Below are 26,340 nucleotides of genomic sequence, written 5' to 3'. Positions count from 1 at the left end.
ATGGGAGTGGAGCTGGGAGGCGGACCCAGCCATCAGCACAACATACTACCAGTGAATCCCAGTTTACTGCATGGCGATAGATAGGTCAATCAGTATTGGTGGAAAAGGGTTTCTTTGGAGAATCCACAAAAAAATCTGCTGCAGTATATTTCAAATTGTTTCATTCAGTACAAGTTCTAAAGAGTGATTGATTCAAGCACAGAAGTTAATATACTTTACTAATATATGAGGGGAGGAAAGCAGAACCACTCAATTTGTTCTTGTTTGCCAATTACTGCAGATAACCAATTTGTTTCAGGAATATCAGAATTGGGAAACATGGGGTTGGACTTTCTGCCCCACTCCACTTTTTTAACAGGAATATCTTATTTTCCATTTCTAACACTATGTTCATGACCACAACAAGTACACTTCTGTAAAATTATGGACTAATGACACAAATAATTTAACATCCTTTCAGCTCAAATGGTGTCATGTTATCTTGATCCCATTATAAATTGCACTGGTTTGCAAGGAAACAAGGACTGCTGCTCTAACGTGGAGACACACAGGAGACAGCAGATGCCGGAATCTGAAGGACGAACTCAGATGAAGAGTCTCAATATTTCAGGTTGAAATGTCACCAATTCTTTATCTCTTGCTAATGCTGCTTCACCCACAGATTGTTCCTCCATCAGATTGTATTTTTGCTCTTCTAACAGAACCATAGAATACTAACCACAGAAACAGGCCTTTTGGCCCATCTAGTTCCTGCTGAACTACTTATTCTGTCTCGTTCCATCAACCTGCACCCAGACCATAGCCCTCCATACCCCTCCCATCCATGTAACTATCTTGTCTTAAATTATTAAATCAAACCTGCATCCACCACCTCCATGGCAACTCGATCCACACTTTCATCACCCTCTGTGAAGAAATTTTCCCAATGTTCTCTTTAAACATTTTACCTTTCACAACCCATATCCTCTCATTCTTGTCTCACTCAACCTCAATGGAAAAGCCTGATTGCATTTACCATATTTATATCCCTCATTATTTTGTACACCTCTATTAAATCTTCCCTCATTCTCTGACACTCCGGGGAAAAAAGTCCTGACCTATTCAACCTTTCCCTTTAACACACCTCTTCATCCTGACAACATCCTTGTAAATTTTCTCTGAACTCTCTCAATCTTATTGAAATTTTTCCTATAGGTAGGTGTCCCAAACTGCACATAATATTCCAAATTTGGTCTCACCAATGACTTTCAATATAACATCTCAATTCCTGTATTCAATACTTTGGTTTATGAAAGTCAAAGTGCCAAAAACTCTCTTGACAACTCTGTCTACGTTGTGGTGCCACTTTCAAGGATTTATGTATCTATATTCCCAGATCTTTCTGTTCTGCTGCACATCAGTATCCTACCATTTACCATAAGATATAGGAGTAGAAGTAAGCCATTTGGCCTGTCAAGTCAGCTCCACCATTACATTATGAGCTGATTCATTCTACCACTCAGCCCCGTTCCCTGCCTTCTCCACATAACCTTTGATATCCGGCTATTCAGATACCCATCAATTTCTGCCTTAAATGCACGCAACGACCTGGCAACCATAGCCACCCATGGTAGAAAATTCCAGATATTCAACCCTTGTAAATCCTACTCTGGTTCGACCTCTCAAAGTGCAACTCCCTACACTTGTCCACATTAAATTCCATTTATTTTGCAGGCCACTTTTCCAGGAGCTTCAGATCTTGCTGCAAACTGAGAGCTGTTGTTTTCAGATAAGAGATCTTTTCTCCCCCAGGAGATTGTCAGGTTTCTGACAAACAAGTCAATCCTCTGCTAGGATATGATTTAAATTTAGTTCCAACAAGGTGGGTTATTAGTACATGGATTTTGAAATTTTTAGAAATTATTACCATGGGTGCCTCATGTATATATAATAAATGTATTTACATAGCAAAGTCTGTCTTTTGTGGGAGGAATTTTTGTATAATGCAAGAGAGAATAGGTCAAGATACCAATTTTCTCCAATATTTCAGTGTTGTCTGTAAAAAATCAAGAAACTTGGTTTTTTTTTGGGTGAGGTGATAAAGACTTTTTACAGCCTTTGTGGGTATGTGCATCAATGAAATATAGCAAATGAATCAACCAGAAGAATCAACAGTATTCAGGATCATAAATATGAAGGTACCTTGGGATGAGAAGAAAGGTAAATAAATAACAAAGTTTATGGATTATTTAACACCAAGACTAGAACTAGAAACTAAATGGCTACTTCTCTCACTGTGCTTTTACAATCCTCAGGCTGTTCACTCATTGAACACTGATTTACATGATGATGTTTCCCCCACATGGGTATCTGCAATCAGAGAAAAGTCTTAGAATAAAGTGTTAACCTTTCAGGTCTGAGATATGAAGAACTCTTGGAAATATGTTTATTTTAATACAATTGACTCTTTTCACTAGTGCTCTAGGCAAGACTGTCCATCTCTTTAAATCTTCTTCAATCTTTTTAAGTAAAGGTAAATAATTTTTTTTTGTATGAATCCCTAAGTATTTTATCCTACTTGCCGGCCATTTAAATAGTATCCCTTTGACACTGAGTATAATCTCCTCTTGTAAGAGGCATAATTTCACTCTTATACCAATTTATTTTATAACACAAAACTATCCCATAATCTTCCAATCTTGAGTACAATTTCTGTAATGAAGTTATTGGCTCTGTCAAATACATCAATAGCAAATAAATTAATTTTATATTCCTCTGGTTAACCCTAAATCCTTGTTGAGTTTTTTGAAGAAGTGACAAGAAAGGTGATGAAGGTAGGGCAGTTGATATAGTCTATCTGGATTTTAGCAAAGCTTTTGATAAGGTTCCACATGAAAGGTTAGTAAGGAAGGTTCAGTCACGAGGAATTAATAGAGAAATAGTAAGATGGGTCCAGAGGTGGCTGGAGGAGAGACAGCAGAGGGTCATGGTGGATAACTGTCTGTCAGGATGGAATCCTGTGATGAGCGGAGTACCTCAAGGATCGGTGCTAGGTCCCCTGTTGTTCATAATTTACATTAATGATTTGGATGATGGGGTGGTTAACTGGGTAAGTAAATACACAGATGATACGAAAATAGGGGGAGTGGTGGATAGTGAGGAAGGTTTTCAGGGATTACAGAGGGATTTGGTTTGTCTGGAGAGTTGGGCTGAAAGATGGCAGATGGAATTTAATGTAGAGAAGTGTGAGGTGCTTCATTTCGGTAAAAATAATTGAAATAGGACATATGTACTAAAGGGGAGGCCATTGGAGAATGCACAAGTACAAAGAGACCTTGGAGTTATGGTGCAGGATTCCTTGAAGGTGGATTTTCATGTTGACAGAGTGGTTAAGAAGGCATTTGGTATGCTGGCCTTCATAAATTATAGCACAGAGTATAGGAGCTGGGAAGTGATGTTGCGACTGTTTAAGGCATTGGTGAGGCCAAGTTTGGAGTATTGTGATCAGTTCTGGTCTCCAAATTATAGGAAGGATATAGATAAGGTGGAAAGGGTGCAGAGAAGATTTACAAGGATGTTGCCTGGCTTAAAATACCTAGAGTACAGAGAAATATTGAAGAGGTTAGGACTTTATTCATTGGAACATAGACAGTTGAGAGGGGATTTGATAGAGGTGTTTAAAATTATGAAGGGAATAGATAGACTAGATTCAAGTAGATTCTTCCCCCTGAGAGCAGGGGAGGTTGAAACAAGAGGACACAAGTTGAGGGTAAAGGGGCAAAATTTTAGGAGAAACATTAGAGGATGCTTCTTCACTCAGAGAGTGGTGGCCGAATAGAATAATCTTCCAGAGGAAATAGTTGGACATGGTCAATTCCTTCATTTAAGAGGAGGCTGGATATATACATGGATAAGAGGGGTTTAGAGGGTTATGGGCGGAGAATAGGTGGGGGGGAGCTTGCAGAGTTGTTTGAGTAACTTGGCGTGGACTTGTAGGGCTGAGATGGCCTGTTTCCATGGCATAAACTGTTATATGGTTATTGATGTCCAAATTTCAATGAATTACTTCTGCAAGAGGGTCTGCAGCTTGATGCACCATAAGGCTTTACTTCACTGAAGAATATAGCATATCCTTACTGTTTGGCTATCCTGCAGGGGCTATGGCACAGTCACCTTTACAACCGACCAATAGGTATGCTTGATCAGATAATTATGCATTACAAGGCTAAAATAAATAGACCTGGAGATAATGAATATCTTTGACTGCTACATATTGAGAGCTGAAAGGGTGTTGAGCGTTTGTAACTACTTTAGCTTTCAGTTCATTATATAATGCTTGATTCAATTTATAAAAATTTGTCCTCATCCAAACCTTTCCAATACTTTAAATAAAAAGTCCCACTTTATTCTATCAAATGCTTTTTCTGCATCTAATGTCACAGCGACACTCAGATCATCTCTCTTTTATGCCAAATACATATTAAGTAGTCTGCTTACATTATCCACAGATTGCCTTATAACCATTCTTGATTCCATTCTATTCAATTTTCCAGCATCTCCATGTCAGGTACTTTGATGGCTGCACTTAATTGGAAACTTATTTCCAATGTCCACCTTTCTCTCACCTCACCTTCACATGATCTAACCTTTCTCTTCCTTGAACTTACTTCCACCTTTTACATGCAGAGATGAGCACATGCTATCCACACATCCTCCTATCCCGCTTAAGAACTACTTCATATCCCAGTTTTTCCCACCTTTGTAAATATTTTCTACATTAACACTGAACCTTCAGTCACAGCAACACATGTGATCAATAATTGTCTCCCAAGGAACATTTACAGTGGGTTTGAAGACATTTCTGACTTGCTTCAACGAATAGTTGGCATGGACTCTAATCCAGATGACAACGCAATGCTTTTGCAACCCTTGCCTTTCTGTTTCCTTTTTGCAGTCATATAATTCCAAAGTACAGAATCTTCCAGTCGTAAAGATAGTCCCATGGAGTGCTTCAAATGAATCTTCTGTTCTCCCTAACAGGAAATTTCCTTTTATAATATTATATTCACCACTTACTGTTTACGACTAAGTTAGAATTTCTAGGGTTCCAATAGTACCTCCAAAACCTGTAACCTCTACCATCAAGATGTGTGGGGCGATACAGTTGGTATAGTGGTTAGTACAAAGCCTTTACAGCACCAGCGATTGGGATTTCCCAGGGGCTCCAGTTTCCTCCCACCGTATGAAAAGTACCGAGGGTGTAGGTTAATTGGGTGTAAATTGGGCAGCACAGACGCCTGGCTGATATGACCTGTTACTGTGCTATAGGTCTAAATTTAAATTTAAGAACTTTCGCTGCATAACACCACCACTACACTTCTATTAGAAGTCTCACACCATCCTGACTCAGAATATATCCTTCATTGATATGGGGGTCTAAATCTTGAACTCCCTGTCCCTCAGCACTGTGAGGGTATCTTCACCAGAAGTACACTATCGCTTTCTATGGGATAATTCAAGAAGGAGAATAAATCCTGACATCTTGACCTTGGTAGTAATACCCAGATCCCACAGAAATAAAACAAAATTGCAACTATTAAGCTTTAAGGCATAATTCTTTTTCTTTATCTCTCCAGCCATGAATCTTCCCCAGTTGCCAGCAACAGAGGAGATTTTGGCAAACATTTGTGATTTCTGTTGATGTTTCGGTCAGGAGATGCTGCTGGTCAGTTATTTATAATTTAGTGTCTGATATTTTGACTGTTTACTTAAATAACTCACATTTACTTTAATAATTGCAAGGTCCTTAATCTGAAACCAAGATCTGAAAACTATTTAAATGCTAATATCTTGCAATTTGTCATAAAAGGAATAAAGCAAAATGATTTGAATGTAATAAATTGATCTCCAGGGATCAGTCTGCCCCAACAAATGGCCTTTGCTTTTATTTCTTTGTAACTGTATTCTACTTTCTTCTTCCAGGTTTTCTTTACACCACTGAAGACTGAAGCACCTGTTACACTATATTTCCATACCTACTGCCTTGATTTCCACAGGACAAAATTAAATCTAACCCCAGAGAACTTTAAAGCCCAGCCCGACTTTATTCCTATTTAAGGCTGCCATAAACATAAACCGTGAGAACTTGCCTGCACCTTCTGCTCCCGGAAGGTCAGGCTGTATTTGTTCTTACTTTTCTGTTGCTGATCATTTATTCATTCATTTATAATGTACCAGTTTGGCAGGAATTTCCTGCCAAACATTCTCTGCCTTTCCCGGCTTTGTGCTGTCCTGTTGCTTCCTTACAAGCATAAAATCATAGCATAAAGTACTACACAGAAACAGGTCCTCCAGAACCACCATGTCCAAGCCGACTTTTTGACCATCAACATTAATCCCATTTTCCTACATTAGATATCTTGCCTTTATAAATAGGTCTAAATGCCTCTTTATCCTAGTGGTTGTATCTGACTCCATCAACATCTTTGACAAGATGTTCCTAATATCAACCACTTTAATATCAAAAACACCCCTGAGATTCCCTTTAAGAGGTCTCACTTTAAACCTGTGTCCTCTTGTTTTTGATAGACCCTTCATGGGATAAAGATCTTCACCAGCTCCCCTCTCTGAGCCATTCATGATCTTATATACCTTTATCGTCAGCCCTCAGCCTCCTACACTTGAGGGAAAACAAGAACAGCCCATACCAAAAGCCCACCAAACCAGGCAACAAAGTGTGCTCTATCCAGTGTGTAGAATTCACAATGTTTTTGCATTGATTCTACATGAGGTTTTGAGAGTTTTCCCTCATGGGAGAGTGCTTTAGAAATGAAATGCAACTTGATTCTATTGTCTATTTATTTGTTCATTCATTGAACTGGATTTAGAATTGAGAATGTACTACAGTAAAACTAATTACAGACCAGCTATGAACTCCACCTCAGGACCAATGCAAGATTTTTGAATAATGATTCAGCCTAACTTTACAGAGCATAATGTTCTCACCACTGTGTAAGGGAGACACCAGTTAATAACTCGAGCAACCATGATCATAAAGATAGCTCCTGCAACACTGTGAATACCATCATTTAATATTGCTGAATAGCTTCTGGTGCCAACATCGCAAGAATGCTGTGAATTCACTCCATTGCATCACTCCAAAAGCTTCATCAGAAAAATCACATGAACAACAGCAGAAAAGCTCTGGTATCTTCAATGAAATTTAACAGAAATTTGGTTAGTTGTGAGTAAAAATACCAAGTCTCAGACATGTAGTTAACCACTTGAAGGAGATTCTGCACTTTCAGAAGAAAAAGATAAGATTAAGGACTCTGAAGATGATGCAAAATATGTATTTTGTGAGAGGATCTTGGACGCTGAGCATCTTCCAAATAAACATGTCCTCAGAATATGATATTCCATCACAATCCACCCAGTTACCAAATCACAGGTTTCAATAGTTTCCCCAGCATTGTGGTTTTACTTCAGTCAGGTGTCTGCAGACTTTGTGTTTTACACAGGATACAATAGGATAGATAGGAAGGGACGATAGCACTGTGTCTATGATCTTCAAGGATGAAGTCTTTTCCACTTCTTTATGCCATAAATAACTCTAAAGGTCATGTGAGTTTGCTGGATTCGATTTTTAAGTATAATAACTGGGGATACTGCTGATGTTTTCACTTTCTCATTTATTTTTTACCTTTTATTCCTTTACTGTTACTGTACTTCAGGAGTGTCGTTTCTTTATCCATGCAAGAAAATTTATTTCACTACTTCTTGTTACCACAATTTCACACATTGTTAACATTTTCCACATCCTCATATTCCTTTCCCCAAAATGTTGGAAGTAAATATTCTTTTAGTTTGAACATTTTTTCTAAACTTCCAGGATGCAGGATATTAGTTCAGTGACTATTACGACTCTCTAGCTGCAGGGTTGTATCAATGTAAAGGATATCCAACAGATAAGTCATTGAGAAACTGTAATGTTCGAGAAATCACAAATTCACTTCTTCCCCACCATTTCAAATTATTGACACTGTAAAGAAAAATAATATCCATTAGTTTAGCAAAATTAACATGAACAAGAATAAAAACAAAATCTGCTGGAAATAATTGTACATCAATTGTAGAAAAGATGACAAAGTTAATGTTCCAGCTCAATAGCTCCAGAACTCAGTATGAACTGGTTTGTGGAAATCCATAGAGCAGAATGCTTCTCTGCTCATTTTCTTTTGCTTCATCGAAACTCACCTTATTCCAAAATTCAGACCATGTACTTTATATATTTCCTTCCAGAAAAATAACCTTTCTTTGGATGCTTCTATGTTTGCTGCAACAGTTAAAACCAAGGTATATGACTGGATAAATATTTGCATTACCCAAAAGTTACTCTGCAATTTAAAAAAGGGAGGGTGGAAGCAGAAAGAAATGTATAGACCTGTTAGCGTAAGATTGGTGGTTGGGAAGTTTTAAAAATGTTTATTTTTTAAAAATTTAGACATACAGCAGTGTTTTTTGGATTATGAGCCCTTGCCACCCAATTAACCTACAACCCCCAGTACATTTTGAATGGTGGTAGGAAAACAGAGCACCTGGAGAAAACCCAACAGGCATGGGGAGAATGTACAAATTCTTTACAGACAGCTCTGGATTTGAACCTTGGTCCCAATTACTAGCACTGCAACGGCGTTGCGCTAACCGCTGTGCCAACCACGTTGGAGTCAGTTATCAAGGATGAGGTTACAGAGTAGCTGGAGGAGCATGACAAGATTAATCACAGTCAGTATGGTTTCCTTTAGGGACAGGTAGTGATGAGGAAATGGAGAGACTGCAGAGAGACTTAGATAGATTAGGAGAATAGACAAAGAGGAGGCAAATGAAATACAACCAAATGTGTACAGTCATGAACTTTAGAAGAAGATATAAAAGGGCAGACTATAATTTGGATGAGGAGAAAAATCAAAATTCAGAGATGCACAAGGGTATGGATTCCACATTCAGGATACCTGACAAGTTAGCCTTCAGATTGAGTTGGTTGTGAAGAAGGTGAATGCAATATTGGAATTCATCTATAGTGGAATAGCATATATGAGTAGGGATGTGATGTTAAGGCTTTATAAGACACTCATGAGGCCTTATGTAATGCATGGTAGTTTTGGGTTCTTTATTTAAGAGAGGATGGGCTGGCATTGAAGAGGGCTCAGAGAAGTTTCTCAACAATGGTTCATGGAATTAATGGATTTGCATATGAGGAACAATTGATGGCTCTTGAACTGTATACCTTGGAGTTCAGAAGAATGAGGGGGTCCTCATAGAAGCATTTTAAATGTTAAAAGACCTCAACTGGGTAGATACAGCAAAGTTGTTTCCCATGGTAGGGGAGTCAAGGACAAGAGGACACAACTTCAGGATTGAAGGATACCCATTTAAAACAGAGATGCAGAGGAACTTCTTTCGTTAGACAGTAGTGAACCTCTGGAGTTTGCTATCACAGACGACTGTGGAGGCCAGGACGTTGGGTGAATTTAAGGAAGAGATTGATAGGTATCTGAATAGTCAGCATATCAAAGATTATAGGAAGAAGGCAGGGGAGTAGGGTTAAATGGGAGAATGGATCAGCTCATGATGATATGATGGAGCAGTCTTGACAGGTCGAATAGCCTACTTCTGTTTCTACATCTTCTGTGCTCCTCCCCCTGCTCCTCCCTCATCATGATTTTCAGGCGCCTGCTCATACTTTAATGAAGGGCTCAGGTCTGAAACGTTAGTTATATACCTTTATCTTTAATACATAAAGAACACTGCATGAATTTCTGAGTTTCTACAGCATTTTTGTTTAATCTACAATCACAGAGTCTACAGACTTTCTTGTTCAATATCAATCTTGGGACCATCTTTATGTCTAGTTCAACTGCCAAAAGTCACCTGAGATTACTATTAAAGAAGCAAATTCCAACTGTTGGGCGCTACCAGTTGCCCCAATAATTATGGAGACAAAGACTGAGGGGAACGATAGGCTTTATTATACAAGAGACTGCTGTCTCGAGTCCAGGCTAGGGAAAATGAGGATAGGGAAAGGGAACTCGACCTTTTTGGCCTGGGTAACATGGGAGAGACTAGGGAGGAGTCAAGGAAAGGATGTCATCAGGAAGGCAGGCCAGCCAGTACACACAACCATATCACCACATTCACCCCCTCTTTTAAAATAGAACCCTCTGGGAACAAACAGAATAGGGGTAGCGAACAACAACAATAATAATAATAACAAAAGGTAGATGGAAAAAGCGGACACTCCCTCCGACTAGAGGTTTTGTCGCACAGGCAACCTCCTCCTTCTGCCGGACTGCTGAGGGGCCGGCTTGTCCATGTGATGCTCCTCTGGAGAGGGGGCCGTTGGGAGAGAGTCCATGGCAGGAACCATCGGGGTTGGGGTGCTGGCAGGAGACTCCCAGGGTGATGGGGGATCCGCTGTCACGCGGGGAGTAATCCTGGACGTCCGGCGGCGAGGCAGGTGACTTGGACTCCAGAGTCATGCTCTGGTGCAGCACGATCAGATCCGCGGTGCGGTCGGTGGCCGGCAAGGCAGTTTCAGGGTCTCTAGCCCTCCCTAGGTCTCGTATCGGCACAGTGTCCTCATGGTCATCTGGGTACCTCACAAATGTGTATGGGGGTTGGCATGTATGAGGTGCACCGCTTCAACCAGTGGGTCCATCTTATGGCCCCTGACGTGCTTTGGAAGGAATCGGCCCTGGGGTTGCCAGACAGGAAGGGATGGATGAACCATTCGCCGATTTCCTAGGGAAAGCAAAGAGGTGTTCATCCGGGCTGGTGATAGTAGCGGTGCATAGCAATGACCAGATGGCATGGAGAGCCTTGGGCAAAATGTCCTGCTAGCAGGACATTGGCATATTTTTGGACATGAGGGCCAGGAGCACCACCTTCCAGATGGTGTTGTTTCTCCCTTTCCACCTGGCCATTACCCCTGGGGTTATAGCTGATGATCCTGCTGGTGACTATGCCTCTGGCCAGAAAGTACTGTCGCAGCTCCTCACTCATAAACAAAAACCCCCGGTCACTATGAATATAGTCGGAGTACCCGAACAGGGTGAAGATGCTGCACAGCACCTTAATAACCGTCATCGAGGTCATATCCGGGAAGGGAATAGCAAAGGGGAACATGGAGAATTTGTCCACCACCATCAGGAAGTAGGCATTCCTATTAGAGGTTGGGAGGGGGCTCTTGAAATCGGCACTGAGTCATTCAAAGGGACATGTGGCCTTAATGGGATGTGCCTTTTCTGGCCGGTAGAACTGGGGCTTAAACTCGGTGCAGATCTGGCAGCATCTGGTCGTAGACCGGGCGACCTCTACAGAGTACGGGAGGTTCTGAGTCTTAACAAAATGGTACAGCCTCATGGCTCCGGGGTAGCACAGGTTATCGTGCAGGGTCTAGAAACAGTCGAGATGTGCGCTGGCGCACATCCCTCGGGATAGGGCGTCTAGGGGGTGGCTCATTGAGTTTACCTGGCTGATACAAGATATCATAAGGTCAACTCAATCCTCCACCTCAGAATCTTGTTGTTTTTGATCTTACCCCGCTGTTTAGTATTGAACATGAAGGCCACTGCCCTTTGATCAGTCAGCAGGGTAAACCTCTTACCAGCCAGGTAGTGCCGCCAGTGGCGCATCACCCCAACGAATGCTTGTGTCTCCTTCTCGACGGAGGAGTGCCGAAGTTTGGGACCATGCAGGGTGTGGGAGAAAAATGCTACTGGGCTGCCTGCCTGGTTCAGTGTGGCGGCCAGTGCGAAGTCAGAGGCATTGCTTTCCACCTGGAAGGGGACGGATTCATCCACGACGTGCATCGTGGCCTTAGCGATGTCACCTCGGATCTGGTGAAAAGAAGCCTGGGCTTCCGCCGATAATGGGAAAATAGTGGATTTAATTAGGAGGTGGGTCTTATCGGCGTAGTTGGGCATCCATTGTGCATAATAGGAAAACACCCCCAGGCACCTCTTTGGTGCTTTCAGGGTGTTTGGGGCGGGGAGCTCCATGAGTGGTTGCATGCGGTCAGGGTCCGGGGCAATGACACCATGTGCCACGATGCATCCAAGAAGGGCCAGGCGATCCGTATTGAACACGCACTTGTTCTAATTGCATATCAAGTTGAGGGACTTGGCCATATGCAAGAACTTGGCGAGATTAGCTTCGTGGTCCTGCGGGTTGTGGCCGCAGATGGTGACATTGTCAAGATATGGGAACGTTACCATCAGCTTGTGCTCCTCCACCATCCGGTCCATTACCCTCTAAAAAGCAGAGACACTGTTAGTAACACCAAAAGGCACCTGCAGGAAGTGGAATAGTTTTCCGTCGGCCTCGAATCCTGTATAGATTCGATTGCTTGGATGGAGGGGAAGTTGATGGTAAGCCGACTTGAGGTCAATGGTCGAAAAAACTATGTATTGCGCAACCTTATTGACCAAGTCGGCTTTCTGAGGTAGTAGGTACGTGTCCAACTGGGTGAAGCAGTTGATGGTTTGACTGTAGTTGATTACAATCTGGGGCTTGCCCACTCCTCTGACCACGAGGACCTGCACCCTCCAGGGACTGGTGCTAGGGGCTATGATCCCCTCCGCCAGGATTCGCTGAACCTCAGCCCAGATGAACTGCATATCCTCCATGCTATAGCGCCTACTCTTGGAGGTGATCAATTTGCAGTCCAGGGTGAGGTTCACGAATAGTGACGGGGGAGGGCACCCGTAAGGTGGTGAGATCACAGGATGATGCCGGAGACTGGGTGCTTGGTTGGGGGTGGGAGTCTGAGAGCTGGGGGTTATGGATGGTCAGCGGCAGTTTGGGGCCTCCGAGCGCCATCATCACACTCCTGAACTGACTCTAAAAGTCGAGGCCCAGGAGGATCGGCGTGCAGAGCTGGGGCATAATCAAGGTCATTGTAACATTCCCCCCACCCTCCCACAAACAGAGATGTTACACAATACCCCCAGATACAAGTCTGTTGGCCTTTCACTACCATCAATACCAAGCCGGTTATTGGCCTGACAGGAAGGGAGAGTCTGCGGACCACGTCGAAGTGAACAAAACTTTCAATACTGTCGCTATTGAAAAGGCAGTTCGTCTTATGCCCATTCACCTCGATCTGTATCATAGAGTTTGAGATTGGGTGAGGGCTGGTTTAGTTCAGCATTACCAATGCCAGGACAGGCATTTCTCCGTTGACATTGTTGGTAGGGAGGCCCGCCCAAGATGGTGACCTCCATGTTGACCATGCAGCACTCGTTGGAGAAGAAGGAGGAAGTGTAGTCGTGGTAGGCAGAAGTACATCATTGGCATGGTAGGCTGTGGTGCAGAGGTTGGGAGCGGTAGCTGATAAGATGGCTGTCCCCTTACTGCACACACGGTCAACACCGGAAATTCCTCTGGCATACGTGCTGTGCTGCTCCCGGACAGGGGTCAGGACCTATAGACCTTTTGGTTATGGCCCTTCTTTCTGTAGCCCGAGATCATGGCTCCTCTCGTGGGGCAGAGGCATCTCGCATGCCTAGCCTGCCCACAGAAGTTGCATCTCGACGATGCAGATGGCATTATCATAGCCGTAGTCGGGTCAGTAACCCCCGGCGCTGGTTCCCAGGACGACGGCCCTCGTGGCGGAACGTATGTGGGAGGCCCGCTTCTGCCTGCGATCGACACCATGTGGCACTGGGCCGAGTCTAAAGTCCTGATCAGATTGATCGTCTTTTTAAGCAGGAGTTGATCCTCCTCGAGGAGTCATTGTCGGATATAATCCGACCTCAATCTCGACACACAGGCGTCTCAGATCAGATCTTTCATGCACTGGGTCAACGATATCGTGGCCGTGGGGTTCCCAGTGTGGCCAAGGATTGGACGAACTCTTCAGAGGACTCACCAGGCTGTTACTTTCAGAATGCCAGCAGGTAACAGGAATAGACTTCATTCACTTTCAGTTTGTACAGTGCCTGCAGCTCAGCCATCACCTCATCATATCATGCTGCTTTGGATGGCCAGGAAGGCCCTCTGACCAACTCGTGTCTGTAGGATCTTCAACTTATTTTTGTCAGAGTTGATCACCTCAGCAGTGGCATCGAGGAAATTATTAAAAGAGTTCACCCACTGTTCGAAGAGTACCAACGCACCTGGGACTTGGGGGTCTACCTCTAGCCATTTGGGGTGCAGCAACTTCTCCATAACCGGAGACCTTCAAATTCTTGTATAATAAATTGTTGGGCGCTACCAGTTGCCTCAATAATTACGGAGACAAAGACTGAGGGGAATGATAGGCTTTATTCTACAAGAGACTGCTGGCCCGGGTCCAGGCTAGGGAAAATGAGGGGACTCGACCTTTATGGTCTGGGTCATATGGGGGAGACCAGGGAGGAGTTAAGGAAAGGATGTCACCAGGAAGGCGGGCCAGCCAGTAAACACAACCATATCACCATACCAACAAAGTCTAATCAAAAGGAAATGAATGCACAATACTAATAAGCTTCATTTCTGATAACCTTATTAATGTCCCATTTTGGAACATTTATAGAAATGGAGATAAAGTTGAGGTCTCCTTTTGTGGTGGGTAGCTCTTCTCTACTCACTTTCCCAGTGTTCAGGCTTTCTGTCATGGATTCTCCATGAAAAATCCACACTGGGCATCTGTGCTCATTTTATCTTTAATGAAAACATGCTTCAATATCTTTTTAATCATTTCAGAGTGCAGTTGCACACAAATTATATCCCCACTGCAAGGAACAGTGGTGCTATTAGAGCCATAAAGAAAATTCTGAAATATTCATTATGTTGCATTACCATTTTGAAATTTGTTACTGCATGCACTATATTGATACTAATTCCCAGAAATATCAGCATATCATCAGATCACTGCCTTTACAGAATTGCTTAAGTAGCATAATCTGCAATCAATATTTAATCCCACTTTTTTAAAACCAACCAAAGCACAGAGCAGAAAGTATACAGAATGAAATATGCACAAAAACACTGGCAGTTTTGTAAAGGAGTGGAACATGTTTCTCTTACAATGAGGAAGTTTGGGATTCCCAGGTTTGTGTGCTTGCGTTGACTGTTACTTAAATGCTTTTGACATTGGTATCCTTAGAGTCCTGTGATGGAGTGTGACTATCTTTCAATGTTGCAATAATTACACTGAGAACCCTGCCTGCTGTACCTGCATCATTAGGCTGACAATGATAACAGAACATTCTGGAAACAGAGCAAATGATTCAAGTCAAGAAATATGAAATACAAAAGTCTACCTTGATGAAGGGCTCAGCGCTGAAATTTTGGTTTATACAGTATATCTTCACCTTCCATGGACATTGAGATACCTGCTGAGTTGCTCCTGCATTTTTGTGTTTTTACTAACTCTATCGTGTTTTGTTTTAAATCCTCAACCATGGGGTCTGTGTCCAACTTGGCAGAGCCTGTGCTGGGCAGCATGAGGGGAGAGCAGTGGACTGGCGTAGGGGAAAGCACCCCCTATTGAGAACAAGAAAGGTGACCACGGCAGCGGACCAGCAAGGGACTCTGTAGCTGAAGGATCCACACAGCTGCAGGTGGTTGGCGACTCTCATACAAGCTGTGAGCTGTTGGAAACTTGAAGTTGAAGGACTCACATAGGCTACTGGAGAATCTGTGGGATTTGAGAGCATGCCGAGGGCAAAAAGGGCTTGGGCGCTGAAGGCTTCTGGAAATTTGGCTCAGGTTGCTGATGTTTTGAACTGGTGTTTGTGCGGCTGTAGATGCTCCAGAAGGGCTGGAGGCGAATCCACAGACTCTCAGTGTCTCTGAGGGGTCCCTTTTTTGCTTCTCTTTCTTCTATTGTTAGGGGCACCAAGCAATGCTCATGGCAACTCTTTGTTTACTTTACAGCAGACAAAGGTTGAAGTAGATCATGTATACTACACTCTTAATGTATTATTACATGACAATAAAATAAGCCTTTGGAACATTTGAACCTTTGGTTTAAGCTTCTTAGTTATTTTATTTATAAATTTAAATTTTTACTACTTTTGAACACTATGTTTAATTTTCAATAGTTTTGATTTGTTTTGCATATTTATCCAGGCCTGTGCGTTCAAGCTTGAGTTGCCAGTTGCCAGCCATTTTAATTTTCTCACCATTCCTACAGATATGTTTTGATGTTTCTTACAGGAAGTGCAGATGCTGAAATCTTGATCAAACAAAATTGGAGAGATTCAGTAGGTCAGACATCTCTGGAAATATATGGAGAATTGACAGTTCACATTGGGGACCTTTCTTGATAGCAAGCATAAAAGGGAGGCGAGGGGCCAAGAGACGATAGAATACTGGACAAACGGTGGGAGACACAAGTAAGGAAGAAGACTAGGTGGCAACATTGTGATACAGGCAGAGGACAGCTGAGAGTGCAGATTGAGAGGGCGGGGGGGGGGTTTGGTTTGAGAGAATTTCACATGTTGGATAATTGATTCTTTGTACATCACTTTCCTTCTGCCTGTTATGGTATTGACCTTCACTCATATTTCTCTTAGTTAATTGTTTGATGTTATAGAACATAGACCATTACAGCACAGTACAGGACCTTTAGTCCACAATCTTGTGTTGATTGATATCAAATTACTGCACAACAATCTAATCCTTCCCTACTACACATCCATAAACCTCTATTTTTCATACATCCATGTGCATAAGTGTTTTTAAGCTGTGAGTCTTTAAGATTAAGCTATTTGAAAGTCTGCTGTTCATTGCTCTTAGCATGTCAAATTGCCTGGAGAAATTTCTCAATGGGATTTATGTTAATAACAGGCTTTATGTCTAGCTTTGATGAGTGGAATCAATTCATCAACATGGGTTTCAAACCAACTGTTGGTCTTTCCATAAGCAAAAAGTACTGAATTTAGAAGAGCATTTATCAATAACTGCAAAATCATCAGACAGATCAGATTGGTGATTTGTATTCATGTGGCTGGCTGACCAATAAATTGTAGTACAGTCTTTCCTCCTTATCTTTACAAGATATTTTAATCAAGGCCTGCCTTGTAACTTACCGTGAGGATATTTGTTAAAGATCAACTTGCAGCTTTTGAATAATCAGCATGACATTTATCTCTCAGCGGTGGTCTTTTTATTCCTCTGGGTTCTTGATGTGTGTTATTTCCATTATCCTTAAAATTTTGCAGTTATGATTGTGATGTAGGAAGGGGAATGGGAAGGGAAAGGGCTAATTACAATAGGATTAAGCAGGAATTTGGGTGTGGTGTACTACTGAACTGTTGTATTCCTGATTATCTGGCTCCGCCCCATCCTGTGTCTGTACCTGTGCCCCCACCCCCTCTTTTGACTTGTATAAAGCCTCTAACACCCTGACCCTTCCCTAGAAAGTTCGGGTCACGTCATAGGATGAGGTCCTTGTCCATTGTGAATAAAAGCCCGTAGATCAGTGACTTAGTCTCAGCCTCTCAAGTTATTTACTGTGCCTCAATTTTATTCACAATTTTTTTGTTTTTAAATCACTAATAATGGACCAACTCCTGAAACCCAAAAAGCTGGAGATCGATCCACAGTCACCTGATGCCTCAGACAACTTTGAACTCTGGCTACGCTGTTTTGAGATCTTCCTTCAAAACTCAGCCAGCATCGTGGCCACCAACAGACTACATCTTCTCTTCTTCCAGGTCGGACCCTGAGTATTCCCAATGATCAGGGCTGCCACCGCCTACGTGAAAGCAATGGATATACTCAAGGGCCAATACAGGGAGAAAGTTAACGAAGTATACGCCAGACATATGCTGGTCACTTGCACACAGCAACTGGGCGAATCAGGCAATGAATTCCTCTGGGCCCTGCGAGGACTCGCAAGATTGTGCAACTTCCAAGCAGTATCAGCCACCCAAAATATGGAGAACATGATCCAGGACGCCTACATTGCAAGCATCAGGTCTGATTAAGTGCGCCAGAGGTTACTCGAGCAGAGTAAGTTAAATTTAAAAGGAGTGATCGATCTTGTGAAGTCGCTGGAGATCGCCCTCCGCAATGAGGAAGTGTACTCTGTTAACAGGCCCACACGTAGGTCACCATCCTGGGACATGGGTCTACAGGCCATCAATCAGTCTGCTACAGTGCCCGATTAAGCCCACCACAGCCACTGCCTCCCAGGAACATCTGAAGTGCTACATCTGCAGCCAGGCAAAACACCCCTGAAAACAATGCCTGGCAAAAGACGTTAAATGCTCCGAGCAAGAAGGGCCACTACCCAAGAGTATGCCAATCACAGCCCTCCAGCCTCAGCACCATTGCATGTGCGGCATAGCAGCTACTATTTTGGATGCCAGCATCTTCCAGAGATGACCATGCCACGACATGGGGTCTGGCATCTTGGATGCTGCTGACTTCCGGGGAGACCCACGCCGTCACATAAACACCACCATTAAGCCCCCAGACAAAGACTCAGCGCAGATTGGACCACGAACTGACCCTGGCCTCAGTACTGCTGGACCAGAACAGCCTTCATCTACTTGTCCACTCCAATGATGGACATCTCCATCAACAACCAGGTAACTAAATATCTTTTTGATAGTGGGAGCACCGAGAGCTTTATTCATCCAGACACTGTCCAACATTACTCCCTTGAGGCTAAACTGGTCACCTACAAAGTCACCCTAGCCTCAAAGTCTCACTCCACAAAAATCAACAGCTACACTAAGGTGACGTTGACCTTGCAGGGCACGACATATAGTGACTTTAAGTTCCTCATTATGCCGCAGCTCTGTGTGCCGGTACTGTTGGGGCTAGATTTCCAGAGCCAGTTAAAGAGTGTCACTATGCAATATGACAACCCTTATCCACCCCTGATGGTCAGTAACCTGCAGTTCCTTAACCGGCCACTGACCCACCTCCCCCACCCCCCGCTGGCCCAAAACTGACGCACTGTCTCTCTACCCACCGCATTGACCCCCCCGCCGCTGTTCGCCAATCTCAACCCCAACAGTAAGCCAGTTGCTACAAAAAGCAGGCGATATAGTGAGGAGGACAGGGTGTTTATAAAGGCAGAGGTATGATAGCTCCTGGACGAGGGGATTATCGATGCTAGCACCAGCCCCTGGAGAGCTCAGGTAGTGGTGGTCAAGGGTGGGAGTAAACGCAGAATGGTAATCGACTATAGTCAAAGCATTAATTGCTACATGTAGCTGGATGCGTACCCTCTCCCTCACATCGCTGATATGGTTAACCAAATTGCCCAGTATTGTGTTCTCCATGATAGACCTGAAATCCGCCTACCACCAACTCCCCATCCGCCCTGAGAATTGTCAGTACACAGCTTTCGAGGTGGACAGCCACCTCTACCACTTCCTCAGGGATCCCTACATTGTCATCAATGGCGTTTCTGTCTTCCAATGAGAGATGGACCGGTTGATAGACCAAAACGACCTGCACGCCACGTTCCCAAATCTGGATAATGTCACAATCTGCGGCCACATCCTTCAAGACCGCTAAACACCTGAATTTGACCTATAATAAGGATAAGTGTGTTTTCCACTCTACCTGGTGATCCTCGCCTGCATCATGGAGAATGAGGTCATTGGCCTCAATCCTGACTGCCCACAGCCTCAAGGCCTTGAAAAGGTGCCTGGGGTTCTTTTCTTATTATAGTGGGTTCCAATTTATGTGGATAAAGCCCAGCCCCTTATCAGGTCCACTTCCTTCCCCTTTACAAATGAAGTACGGACAGCCTTCTGCTGCAAAAAGGATATTGAGAAAGCGGCAACGTATGCAGTGGATGAATCTGCCCCATTCCAGGTAGAAAGTGATGTATCCGATTTCACCCTGGCCGCCACCCTTAATCAGGCAAGCCTCCCTGTTGCCTTTTTCTCCTGCACCTGAAGTCCAACACTCTTCTATAGGGAAGGAGGCTCAGGCGATAGTTGAGGCAGTCCAGCACTGGAGGAATTACCTGGCTGGCAGACATTTTACCCTGCTCACAGACCAATGGGTCATGGCATTCATGCTCAACAATAAACAGTGGGTTAAGATAAAGAAGGATAAAATTTTGAGGTGGAGGATCAAGCTCTCCACTTACAATTATGACATCCTGAACTGGCCAGGGAAGCTCAATGAGCTCACAGATTCCCTGTCATGAGATGCACAGGTGGATCGCCTCAAAGCCCTCCACAATGACCTCTGCCACCTCAATGTCATGAGGTTTTTTCACTTTATCAAATCTTGGAATCTGCCATACTCTACTGGGGATGTCAGAGCCACAAGGTAATATTAAAGCTCTATAAAACTCTGGTTAGACCACACTAGGAGTGTTGTGCTCATTTCTGGTCCCTTCATTATAGAAAGAACGCAGAAGGTTAGGCAAGGGTGCAGAGGAGATTTACCCGGATGCTCCCTGGATTTGAAGACATGTCTTATGAAGCAAGGTTGACAGAGCTTCCGCTTTACTCTCTGGAGTGATGAAGTACGAGACGTGACTTGATGGAGATATGTAAGATTATGAGGGGCTTAGATTGGGTGCACAGCCAGCATCTTTTTTCCAGGGTGACAATAACAAATACCAGAGGACATCTGTTTAAGATGAGTGGATGAAAGTTTAGGGGAGAGGTTGAATTTTTTTTTACACAGAGTGGTGGGTGCCTCGATTGTACTGCAGAGGGCGGTGGTGGAGGCTGGTACAACAGGAGCATTTAAAAGACTCTTAACTGGGGACATGGATATATATTAGATTGTTGTGGACTAAGTTTTATATGGGTTGGCACAACATTATGTGCTGAAGAGTCTATACTGTGTTAAGCTGATGTGGGTTCTATGTTTTAAAACTCTTTGGACCCTCTCTCAGTCTCTGCATGAACTCCTGGCTTCACTCTTTAACATGTGCTACAGACCGGAATTCGTCTGCAATGCCTTCATTGAACTTCTCCCAAGTATGGTGCATTTGAAACAAACATCTACTTACCTGCCAAAATCCATTCTGATGATCCAGCACAATGAAGATGATTGCCCTGCTCAGATATAGACAGGATATTTTGATCTGTCTTCAATGGATAATGGCTCTTTTTCAAAATTTTACTTAGATAATGTGCATACAATACAGCTTATTTGGCTTCTCACCAAGTTTACATCAAGGCATGGCAGTAATGATATCTGCTTCAATCAGTCTATGAGGCTTAGTTTTTAGGTTGTCTTTGAAACCTACTGGAACATGCTTGCAGCTCATAGTATTGGGTGCTTACATTGACATACCCCAAAAGGCTGTTTTCCTTTTAGTTATTCAGTTCCTCCAAACACGTCTAAAAAATCATAAAACTACTGCTTGTTGAGAACCTGCAACAGCCTACAACAATCAGAATTCCAGCATGCACTCTTGTTTATTCCATTTGCTGGCATAGGTGGGTACTAAGAATAATTGTAATCTTTGCATTGCTAGCAAGCAGCATTTATTGCATACTTCTAAATGTTCATAAGAAGGTGGTCATGATCTTAGTGACAGAATACTGACAATGCTTTTGGGTGAGGAATTCCTGAAGTTAGTTCCTAAGACTGTGAAGGAACAGCAATATCAGAAATAATCAGCTATGTGGAAGGGGGACTACAGGTGATGACATTTCCCTGCATTGGCTGTTCTTGTCCTTTCTGGTCACTGGGATCATAGGCTTAAGGGATGTTGTGATATCATCTGAGGTGAACAGATGGTACACACCACAGCCTCGGTGCATCAGTGGTGGAGAAAATGAATGAACAGGGTGGTGGACAGTGTGCCAATCAAGCAGGCTGCTGTCTTAGATGATGTCAAACCCCTTGCATGCATCCATATATTCTTGACTTATCACACAGAGATGGAGGAAAAGCTTTTGGGTGTGAGGAGGAGAGAGCCATAGGATACTCAAATACTGAGCTGCAGAGGTGACCCAAAGAACGATGACAGTAGAGGACACCAAGATGGCCTTTGAATGTGAAGAGGAGATAGTTGAGTCCATTCTCATTAACAGTTCCAAGACAAAATGTCACTAATTTGTAGTTCTTTCATGGGATTAGGCATTCTAGGCAGAATTTCATATCAATTCCTAACTGCCCATGATAAAAGCAGCACTAATTCACTTTTGTTAACCACTTTATTGTGTGACGTGAAGGTACTTCTACTGTACAATTCCATAGCACATTCACTACATTTGATCCAGCAACAATGATGGAACTATGATCAATTTTCAAGACACTAAAGAAGGTGATGGAAAGCAACTTAAGTTAATATTTTTTTTAGCCATATAGCATTGTAACAGAACATTTTGGCCCACGAGTCTGTGTCACCCAATTTTATCCAATTGACCTACAACCCCTGTATTTTTTTGAAGGGTGCGAGGAAATCAGAGCACCCGGAGGAAACCCACACAGACACAGGGAGAACTTACAAACTCCTTACAGACAGAATGGGATTCGAACCACAATCCCAATCACTGGCGCTATAAAGGTTTTACGCTAAATGCTACGCCAACCTTGTCTATTTTTTTGCATTTACTGGTTCTTTTTAATTCAATTAAGAATGCTTTGTAATTGTTTTTGTTTACTATGTACCTGTTCAGCTGCACCAAGTGAGAATTTTGGTGCATATCTACATTGCACAATGCATATGACAATAAACTCACCACCATCATTATCTACAGTGCCTGTTGTTCCAATTAGTGGAGCTACAATTTGGGAAAGACCATTAGAGAAACCTTGCTGATTTATTGCAGTACACTTGTTGAAGCCATGTTTGTAGTGATAGCAAACTGACTGAATATTTAACTGGCAGCTAGGCACAGAGAACTTCTGTCTTGGAGAGTGCAGAGCTTCTTATACAGATGTACGCACCAAAGGAAATGAAAGATATCCATCACTCTCTTGATCTGTGCCTTTATGTGATGGAAAAGCAAAATGGTCAGCCTCTTATTCAGTCTTGTAACCATAGTATTTATTTGATTAGTTCAGTTCAATTTCTTGTGAATACTGAATGATTTATGATATTTATGGTGAAGAATTCAAAGATACTAGAGCTATTGAATGCCATATGAGGGAAGCCAGACTCCCACATTGTCTGAACCTTATGTTACACAAATGCTTTTTGGCATTTTTCAACAAGATCAACATCTTGCAACATGTAGGCAGCAACTTCTTCATCAGTGCAGCAGCTGATAGGGAAGGAAATTCATTGATGAAACAGCTGACTGAGCCTTAAGAGTCTGCCCTGAGATGCTCAGAGGAAACTTTGGGAAGAGCTGATGAGGCTCTAAATCAGAGGAGAGGGCAATTTGCTCCACCTCTGAGCACAAACTATGTACATATGACAAAAAAGGGTTCATTTACAGTAATTTCAGTGCACCTAAGAATGTACCTAATGAATGCAATGCCTGGATTCTCTCAAGATACTTTAAAACCATTGCAAAAATTTTAAAGAATATCGAAGTAGATAACTTATCCCTTGATAACTTGATAATGCACGGAGGAAAGTACAGCACAGAAACAGATCTGGGCCAATGCTTATGCTCCACGCAAGCCTCCCTCCATCCTTATTCCTCTACCCCTTTCATGCCAGCCTTTTTTTCCTTTCTCCCATAAATGTGTGTCCATCCTCTAATTAACAGCAGCCATTTGCTGTGCACATTGGACTAACTCACCACACTCTAACTAAGGCAGCCTTTCTAGAGTTCCCTGCCCAGTTTCTAAATGATTTTGTCTTGTATTGTTGACTCGAATCTTCTCCACTTCTAACCTTCTGTCATTTTGCATATAAAATAGCCTGACGAAGATTAGAGAGATTCATAAAGGATCATTTATCTCTGAAAAGAAAACAAATTCATTTTTTATTATCATAATACAAATTGCTTCATGCACCTCTTGTAACTGAACTTATTTGAAACCTACTTACACTTTTGCCATAAATGCTTCGAGAACACGGGTTTCATCGGTAATGCTCAAAACTTCAGATATTCGAACATAAACCTGGAGAAAGAAAAGGTACTTAGTGAGGCAACATTCACAAAAAAAGTCTGGATTTCATTTATTTTCCTGCGACATCATTGGAAGATAGGGTTGCCTGCGTCACCACCAGAACAAGTAACTGCCAATCTTACAAAAATATTACAGTAATAGAATTGTTGAAAAGTTGACATTTGCAAGATTGAAGTTAGCATAGTGGCTTGGGCAATGCTATTACAGCACCAGTTACCCAGGTTTGAATAAGCTGCTGTCTGTATGGAGTTAGTACATGCTCCCAAATGTTCATGTGAGTTTCCTCTGGATGCTCCAGTTTCCTCCCACATCCCAAAGACATATGTTAAATGGTCACATGGGTATATTTGGTCAGTGAGGGCTCATGTGCCAGAAGGGCCTTTTACTATGCTGTATCTCTAACACTAAAGTCAGTGAGGAATTATCAGAACAACTCACCAAAATTTTGGCTACTGTGGTGATACGACCACCAGCTGACTGCAGGGGGCAATCTCTGTACCTGCAGGAAGACCACTTAAGGGGCTGACTCCACCTGGCTGGCTGTCAATCAGCTGATCTGAATATAAACCTGAGCTGGCCCATCTTGAGCCAGTCACACAGGGAGACACCAAGGCTTGAACTGGTGTTCAGACTTTTACTGGAATAAAGCCTGTTGTACAGTCTTTTGCGTTTTGTGCTTGCTCGCTGCTACCTCAGCGCACCACAGCTATGGAAATTGTTTTTAAGCAGAGCTTTAATTGTGGAGATAGAAGCAGAGAGCTTTAAGTGAATGAATTGCCCTTCTCGCATTTTCTCTGTCTCTGTTGCACCTGTTCCCAAGAAAGGGTCTTCCAGTCCAGATCTTCTGAAATGTCTTCCTTCCTCCACAAATGTGGCTTCCCTCCACCACTATCAACTCAGCCCTCATCTGCTTCCTGCTCATCTGCCATGGCCCCCTCTGCCCCCAGAAGCAACAAATACAGGATTTCCCTATGTCCTTAATTACAGCTCCACCAGCCTTTGCAACCAACACATTTCCTGCACATACAACAGGATCCCACTACGAGACATATCTTCCCCTCTCCTCCCTCTCTTCTTTTCATAGGGGACCGCTCCCTCTGTAACTCCCTCGTGCACTCATCCTTCCCTACCAATCAGCCCCTGACACCTTCCCTTTGTGGCTGCAGGAGGTGCCACATGTACCCATTCCTCCTCCCTCACCACAGACATGAGTCCCAAACAGGCCTTACAAGTGAAGCAGCACTTCACTTGTATATCCATAGGATTGATTTTCTGCATCTCGAGTTCCTTTTGTGACCTTCTCTACATTGGAGAGACTGGGCGCAGCCTGGGGGTTAACTTTGCTGACCCCTTCACTCCATCCGCACCAGTGGCAGAGACCTTCCAGTGGCCAACCATTTCAGTTCTGCATCTCTCTTACATACTTACAGGGTCTACCCATGGCCTCATGTACTATCCCACCAAGGTTACCTGTAAATTGGAGAAACAACACCTGATTTTCCATCAGGGCCCTCTCCAGCATTAACATTGATTTTTCCGGTTTCTGCTAACCTGCTCTCCTTTCCCCCTCCTTTCCATTCTCCCTGTCTTCTTTCCCTCAGCTCTCCACCCCTTCCCTCTCTTTTCATCTATCCATCCCTCCTTCCCTTGCTTACTGCTATGTCCTCCCTTCCTTCTCCTGCTTTTGCTACCATGCTCCTTCCCCACACCTCCTCCTTACCTTTTTATTCAGAGGCCTGTCAACATTTTTCCATATCTTGATGAAGGACTCAAGCCGGAAACATCGGTTATGTATTTTTACCTTTGCTATATAAAAGACACTGTTTAATCTGCTGAGTTTCTCCAGCATAGTGTTTACACTTCAACCACAGTGTCTGGAGACTTTTGTGTTTTACTTTAGACGGATGACTTCAGAGCTTAGTGTCTAGCAAACTGAGGGCAAAGTTGCTAATGTGGAGGGGATAGAAAGTGGGGAGAGCAATGGGTCTAGGATATTATTGCTCCAGACATTTTGGCCCTCACTGTTTGGTGCCCACAATTTAGTGCCGAACATTTTGGTGGCCACAGTTTGGCACTGGAAATTTTGGCACTGGAAATTTTTCCCATTGCCCCACTCACTGTCCACTGGCTGACTCCATCCAGCCACACTGCCTGAACCCTCCGTGATGCAGAAACTCCCACCCCCCAGGAAACCACTCCCCTGGCAAACAATAGCTTTTTGTAGCTCATAGAGATATATTTAAATTATTAAAAACAGTTGGGGAACAATCAAAAACAAGGGCTTTTGGTAAATTATAACAATATATTTATTATATTTTGTAAGTTTAATTAGATATAATGGAATGT

At 43.1% G+C, this 26,340-nt stretch overlaps 1 protein-coding gene across 2 annotated transcripts in view; it reads right to left on the bottom strand.

Moving 5' to 3' along the window:
- LOC138743479 (ran-binding protein 17-like) overlaps window positions 1–26,340 on the bottom strand; it is a 726,783-nt gene that overhangs the window by 285,219 nt on the left and 415,224 nt on the right. For both annotated transcript variants that reach the window (XM_069898924.1, XM_069898925.1), the window contains 2 exons: window positions 23,912–23,985; window positions 7,940–8,020 (listed from right to left, as the gene is read on the bottom strand). In XM_069898924.1, the coding sequence (XP_069755025.1) occupies window positions 7,940–8,020; window positions 23,912–23,985 (155 nt within the window). The remainder of the gene's footprint in view (window positions 1–7,939; window positions 8,021–23,911; window positions 23,986–26,340) is intronic.

Source organism: Narcine bancroftii, chromosome 9, assembly GCF_036971445.1.
Source record: "Narcine bancroftii isolate sNarBan1 chromosome 9, sNarBan1.hap1, whole genome shotgun sequence".
Taxonomy (NCBI): domain Eukaryota; kingdom Metazoa; phylum Chordata; class Chondrichthyes; order Torpediniformes; family Narcinidae; genus Narcine; species Narcine bancroftii.
Note: the sequence above shows the minus strand (reverse complement) of the source record. Positions and strands in the feature narration are given on the sequence as shown.